This window comes from Chionomys nivalis, chromosome 19, assembly GCF_950005125.1.
Source record: "Chionomys nivalis chromosome 19, mChiNiv1.1, whole genome shotgun sequence".
NCBI classification, from domain to species: Eukaryota; Metazoa; Chordata; class Mammalia; order Rodentia; family Cricetidae; genus Chionomys; species Chionomys nivalis.
In genome coordinates, this window is record NC_080104.1 from 61,374,160 (window position 1) to 61,380,786 (window position 6,627).

The following is a 6,627-nucleotide window of genomic DNA, read 5'->3' on the forward strand; positions in this document are numbered from 1 at the left end:
CTAGAAGACAGGAACGCACAGCAGTGACCTCAGGGAGTACTTGGCAGGTGATGAGAATGCCGGGAGACACTGGGCTAACGGGACTCAGACCCGGGGCAGGATGGAGGGAGGTGAATTCTCACAGGAGGCTCAGAAGGGTACGAAACTGAGAACTTGTTATGCTGGGTGTGGTGGCCCACACTGGCAGCCCCAGCACTTAGGAGGGTGAGGCAGGAGGGTCACAGAATTCGAGGCCAGCCTGGGCTACATAGTGAGACATGTCTGCCCTCCCCAAGCCTGGGGTTCAATTCCCAGCACCAAATGAAGCAGGCACTTTGGTTGTCAGCTGTAATCCCAGTGCCGTGGTTGCCGAGGCTTGAGGATCACAGTGAATTCCAGGCCAGCCTGAGCTACAGAGGGAGACCCTGTATCAACCCCTTTTGCAAAGCCTTGGGTTCAGTCCCCACACGGAATAAACCAGGTGTGATGGTTGCTTGCTACAGTCCCAGCACAGGGGAGGTGGAGGCTGACTGATTAGAAGGTCAAGGTCATCCTCAGCTACCTAGTGATTTCTAGTCCAGCCTGGAACACATGAGCCCCTGTCTCTCCTCCACCCCAAACAATGTAACAAAATGTGCCCTGCCCCATAATTATTTTTTTTCTGTAACTTTCTACTAGATATTTGCAGGATGAAGTTGATTCTAAGTACCGACCTATGGAAGATGCAACCTAAGATGAGGGGCCCGCTGGAATTTGTGGTCCGGTGTTCAGTGCGGTTTGACCCGGTATGGCGTTCTGCCGCCAGGCGGCGCTGCTCTGACGCCCCAGACAGCCACCTGCTGGAGCCAGACCTTCCACCAGGAGGCAGAGATCTCCAGGGCCGCCCTTTCTGGCCCAGGCGCTTCCACCCTGCGGGCCAAGTCTTCAAGAGGCGCCTGCCCCCAAGGCTCTCCTCGGCGACTGATGATGTCAAACTCTGCACTTCTGTGATTGGTGTAGCCGAAGCGAGACAGGCAACTATTGGAGATGCTCTGTGGAAACGTGATGTGAGTCTGGAAGGGAGCCGGGCTCCCGGGACTCCGTAGTAGCTCCCATTTACCCAGGGTGTAAAGGTATGGACCACGAGCAGAAGTCAGGAGCCGGACTGCTGCAGATGCTGCAGCTTCTGTGGCTGCTGCCCCACTCCTGGGCGGTGCCCGCAGGTAAGCCCCTGGCTCCCCTTTGCGTCCGTCCCGAGGGCAGTGAAGACGATAACAGACTCAGGGGAGAGGGGTGATGTTCACGGATGGCAAGCCGCCCACGTATTGCACACGCCCCGTCTGTGTGCTAGCCACTTTTCAGACGAAGAAAAGAGACCCGGCTGAGTTAAGAGACCTGTGCGAATTCCCAACGTGGGAAAAGGTCCGAGCGGGGGTTGGAACAAAGTAAGAGTTATTGCCTAGCCAAGTGTGGTGGCACAGGACAGTAACCCAAGCGCTTAGAAAAAATGGGGGCAGGATGATCCGAGGCCAACCTCCGCTGCATAGCAAGACCTGGTCTCAGCCGTCCGCACAGTGATTAACACTCCTCCAGTCAGGGTCCTAGCCTAGTCTGTCGTCAATTCACGTCCTTGACAGGTCTCTTACGTTTCTTATCAGTTACAGTCGGGGCGGCATGTAAGTGCAACCCGGAAGGTCCCGCCACAGTGTTTTTGTTATTTTGGGTGCTGGTTGAAAGATTCCTTCTGCCTGGGGGATTCCTGTCAGGAGTTTCAAAGCAGATTGTTATTGCCTGCAGCCAGGGGTTCAGGTCCCCCATTCTGTCAGTGCACACGGTTGGGAGGGTTTAGTCAGGGAAGAGGCTGTCAGAGAGAGAGAGCCCGAAGTGCCCAAGAAGATCCAGAGACTGCCTTACTTTATACTTGTGACAGGGGTAACCTAGGCCCACGTCATTAGGGTGCAGGGAGGCCACGGTCCTTCCCCACACCTCTCAAGGCAGGAGTCACACCCATGGCTTCCGAATTAGATGAAGGTGTCCACTGTGCTGGGGTCCTGGGCTTGGTGAGGAGGTCAGGTTCGTTCAAGGCTGGTGCCTTACAGAGCGGCCACCTCTGTTGCTTCCTTCTGCAGACATCTGCTTTCTCTTTTGTCTGTGTGATTTCCTGAGATAGTCTCACGTGCCACCGGCTGGCTATATGTCACTGAGGAAATAGTCTCACGTGCCACCGGCTGGCTATATGTCACTGAGGGTGCTTCTGGACCCCTGATGCCCCTCCCAAGTCCTGGCAGCACAGATGTGTGCCACGGTGCCCAGCTCTGCTTTCTAGGCAGAGATGGTTGCTTTCCTGTGTGTGTGGAGGTTGGGAAAGAGTCCTTCATTTCCTCTCCCTCTGCCTCACGGGGAGAAGGAACCCTTACTGTTTTCTACCTTAAAGAGAAAGTGTCTGAGCTCGCATGTCATTGCAGCCCCTCCTCCGGTGTTGTGGGATGGCCTGCAAAACCACACGTTCCGGCACACCGTGTTCTGCCAGGATGGGAGCCCCAGCATGGGGCTCTCCGAGTCCTATGACGAGGACCAGCTCTTCTCCTACGACTTCTCCCAGAACACCCGAGTGCCCCGGCTGCCCGACTTTGCAGCTTGGGCTCAGGACCAGGGAGATGCCTCTGCCATTTCATTTGATAAAGAGTTCTGCCAGGCCTTGGTCCAGCAAGTGGGCCCCCAGCTTGAAGGAGTGATCCCAGTGTCCAGAGGTCAGGAACGAGGAGTGGAGCTGGGGGGCGGGAGGTGCTGCAGTATTGCTCCCCCAAACGTCTCCTTTCCTTCTTCCCCTATCTTTCACACCTCCTGGTTCTGCTCGGGGCTTTTCTTTGCTGCTTCGACGCTTCTCCCCATCAGTGACGTTGTACAGCTGGACGCTGTCTGCTGGGGGAAGCAGATGGTCGAAGGCACTGAAAATTCACCGAATTGATGAAGCTACAGAGGCCAGTTGGCCCCACTGAATGAATGTCAGCATCATTGTCCCTGTGCCAGCAAGATGGCGGGGAGAATGGAGAGGGATCCGGGGGTGAACTTCACCAGAAGGCAGTGTCAGACGCCAGCCTGTTGACAGACAGACAGGAAGTCAACCTGGATACAGACAGGAAGTCAGGCAGAGGGCTCCATGGGGTCCTAGCTGCAATTGCTGCTGGGAAGTCCCTTCCCAGAGCCCCAGATGTCTCCATCTGTCTCGGCTCCATCTCTGTCCTCCCCTCCGTGTGTCTCAACTCTCCAAACAGTGGCGCTGTCTGAATGCCTCCCTTCTTTCCCTGACACGTGTCCCCGGCCACCAGGTTTGCCTGTGCCTGAGGTGTACACACTGAAGCCGCTGGAGTTCGGCAAGCCCAACACGCTGGTCTGCTTCATCAGCAACCTCTTTCCACCGACCTTGACTGTGACCTGGCAACACCACTTCGTCCCCGTGGAGGGGGCCAGCCCCACGTACATCTCAGCCATCGACAGGCTCACCTTCCAGGCTTTCTCTTATTTAAACTTCACACCGGAACCCTTTGACCTTTACTCCTGCGTTGTGACACACGAGATTGATAGCTACACACCAATTGCCCACTGGGGTGAGGCCCTTTCCCCTGGAAGTCTGGTCCCTTGGGTGGGAAGGCTCGAGCCCATGGGAGGGGCTTCTTTTGCTGGGACATCTTCAGTTTAGTCTCACTGAAGCTTCCCTGCCTCAGTTCTCTCTCATTGATCCCCAAGTTCCTCTGGGCAGAGTGCCCCCCAGCCGGGCCTCCAGGCTGACCTCACTTCCTCTGCTCTAGTACCCCAGAACCCCCTGCCTTCAGAGCTCCTAGAGAATGTGCTGTGTGGTGTGGCCTTCGGCCTGGGTCTGCTGGGCATCGTCATGGGCATCGCCTTCTTCATTTGGTCCCGGAAGCCTTGCTCAGTTGGTAAGTCATTTGGGAAAGCGAGAGAACCAGGCACAAGGATGCCAGTGTGGGTGTGCCAGTGTGGGTGTGCAAGGATTCCCTTCTGCTTTGGGGGCATACACAGGCCCTTGGGTGTAGGGGCCTGTGTGCAGCATGATGGGGACCCTGTTACACACAGTTATTGGGGACCACAGAGATAGCTTCGAGTAGGGGTGAGGGGCCATGAGGACCTGAGGAAAGATGCTTGGAAGGGCAGAGGTGGATACGAAGGGATGGGGAAATGACCAGAATGGAGATGTATGATGTGAAAGACACAGAATAAATACAAAGGAGAAGAAAAGATGTTTGGGGTGGCCTGAGATCGAGGACTCAGCTGAGTGTCCGAGATGACGGGGTTCAGGGGAAGAGGGCCCTGGTGACATTCCTGCACCCCGCTCTCTCCGCAGACTGATTCTTCCTGACCAGAGCTTGGAACAGCACAGGCCTTGCCGGCAGGGATGCACAGGGTTCTCGTGCCTAAGCAGGGCCTCTCATGGGAGCAGAAGTCCCTGGGATTCCTCAGGGTGTGTGCCAGTGTGCAGGTGTCTCTGCTGAGGGTTCTGTTGTCCCTGGACTTGCATCCAGAAGAGACGGAGCCAGGAGCCCAGGGCACCACCCACCACCACCTCATACCTTCCCACTTTAAAGAAATAAACCTTATTTCTTATCGTTAGCTTGACCTCTCCCTCCCATACTAGGAAAGCATTCTACTGCCAAGCCGCACACCAGCCCACTGAACTCGGTTAACTTGTGGGATTTGCTTCTGGACCCCCAACTTGGGTGGCTTGTTATTCAGGTTCAGCCCTGGACACAGCCCATCAGGGAGGGAAGTGGGAAAGTCCCTCTCTCAGCTGTCCCGGCTTCTGTCCCCTGATCTCAGCATAGCTGATGATGGCTTTATCCCACCAACTTATGTAAACACATAAGACAGGGAGGTAGAGAGAATCTTCAATAACCAATAAAGAGGTTGAGGAGTTGCATGTGCCTTGGGTTCCCTCCGTGCTGTGTCGCCAGTGAAGCTGTTTGATTTTCAGCCCCCTGGGAAATCAGCTCAGGGATAGCAGGGCCTGCCTCGAGCTGCTCTCTGATTGGTCTGATCACTTCAGTACAGCCGTTCTCTTTGATCCTGAGGTGAAGCAGAACAGCCAGCAAGGGCAGAGAAGCACATGTCTTCCAAGTACATGTTCAGTCCCCTCAGGAACTCTCTCAGGGCGGCTGTGGGGCACTGTCCCAGGCGGACGGTGGGGGCTGGCGGCACACGACCACGGCTGTGTGGGGGTGGCTCTGGCGGCAGCTGAGCCTAACTCATGAAGTTAGCTTGGTACTGGCAAGGCCACCTCTGATTTTCATACTGTATCAGAGTCTAAGGGAAACCATCCAGTTCGTCCCAGGCCTTGGCTCTTCGCCTGGACCATGTCATTTCTAAGAGCCTGTACTGCCTGACAAAGACCGTGGGAATGCACGGCTGTCCGTGTTTCACTGTGTGCTCTTGGATGAGTGACTTGCTGTCTCTGTTCTTCACGTCAGTGAAGGATAGCAATGGTGTCCCCTGAGGAGCTGTTGTAACCCCAACGACTGTTGTGTGTGTGTGTGTGTGTGTGTGTATGTGTGTGTGTGCTCTGTCTTCTCTTTTCATTTTCCACATGTACACACGCTTTTGCACGTGTGTGTGGTTACACAGCCATATGGGAGGTAGATAAAGGAATCCTCTCTCCTCCTTCCTCCTTCCACCTTCCACACTGAGACAGAGGCTCTCATTCAAGCCTAGAGCTCACCGACGTGACTGGTCTTGCGAGCCAGCCTCCTCTGAGCATTGCCTCTCTCTGACATCTGAGGCTGGATTTACCAGTGGGCCACCATGTCTCCCTGGCCTTTCCATGGGCTCTGGGGATCAGAACTCAGAGCTTTAGCTGCCAGCCCCTCATGCATGCTGGGTAAGCGCTCTAACCACTGGCCAGCACTGCCAGTCCTCCTGTGAATCTTAGTACCTGACGAATGCTGAGAAGACCTTCACGGGGAGAATGGGCAGGAGACAGCGTTGTTGCCGTCTGTCCGCAGCGCCACAGAACCTAAGGACGCCAGAAAATCCCTTCCGCCTCTCAATTTCTTTAATTTTTAAAAACTTGTGTGTGTATAGGTGTCTGACCTGCCTATGTGTGTGTATGGGTGTCTGACCTGCCTGTGTGTGTGTATGGGTGTCTGACCTGCCTATGTGTGTGTGTGTGTGTCTGACCTGTCCATACGTCTGTGTACCACATGCATGTCTGGTGCCCTCAGAAGCAGAAGGAGGCATCAGGCGCCCTGGTCCTGGAACTACACACGGACGTAAGCCGCCGTGTGGGTGTTGGAATCAATCCTGGTTCCTCCGGAAGAGCAGCCAGTGCTCCTCACCGCTGCGCCGTCTCTCCAGTCCGTTTCACCTCTATTTGATTTTCTCCCTTGGAGATGGTTTTGTTTTTGTTCTCCTTTTACCTTTGTGGATCTGGTCCGTACTGCTTTCTGGTTTCTGTTCTACTTCAAATGTATCCAGCTATTTCTTGCCAATCAAAGCTTAAAACTGATTTTTATTATTACTATTACTTACTATTATTATTATTATTAATTTTTTTGTGGCAGGGTCTCACTGTATGGCTCTGGCCAACCTGAAACTTATCATATAGACCAGGCTGGCCTTGAACTCACAGAGATCCACCATCTCTACCTCCCGAGTAGA

The 6,627-nt window shown here is 54.6% G+C and overlaps 1 protein-coding gene across 1 annotated transcript; it reads left to right on the forward strand.

Moving 5' to 3' along the window:
- The first annotated feature begins 1,030 nt into the window (after nt 1-1,030).
- Nucleotides 1,031-4,865, forward strand: LOC130862093 (class II histocompatibility antigen, M alpha chain). Its single transcript, XM_057751489.1, has 5 exons — nt 1,031-1,181; nt 2,424-2,708; nt 3,288-3,566; nt 3,768-3,896; nt 4,322-4,865. Exons 1-5 carry the CDS (start codon nt 1,094-1,096, stop codon nt 4,324-4,326), a joined length of 786 nt encoding a protein of 261 aa, XP_057607472.1. The 5' UTR covers nt 1,031-1,093; the 3' UTR covers nt 4,327-4,865.
- Nucleotides 4,866-6,627: the final 1,762 nt, after the last annotated feature.

Excerpts from the sequence above, each read along its gene's own strand:
- LOC130862093 (XM_057751489.1), top strand. The coding sequence starts at position 1,094 with ATGGACCACGAGCAGAAGTCAGGAGCCGGACTGCTGCAGATGCTGCAG. Across the intron at positions 1,182-2,423 it reads CTCCTGGGCGGTGCCCGCAG|CCCCTCCTCCGGTGTTGTGG; the intron begins GTAAGCCCCTGG and ends ATGTCATTGCAG. Across the intron at positions 3,567-3,767 it reads CACACCAATTGCCCACTGGG|TACCCCAGAACCCCCTGCCT; the intron begins GTGAGGCCCTTT and ends CCTCTGCTCTAG.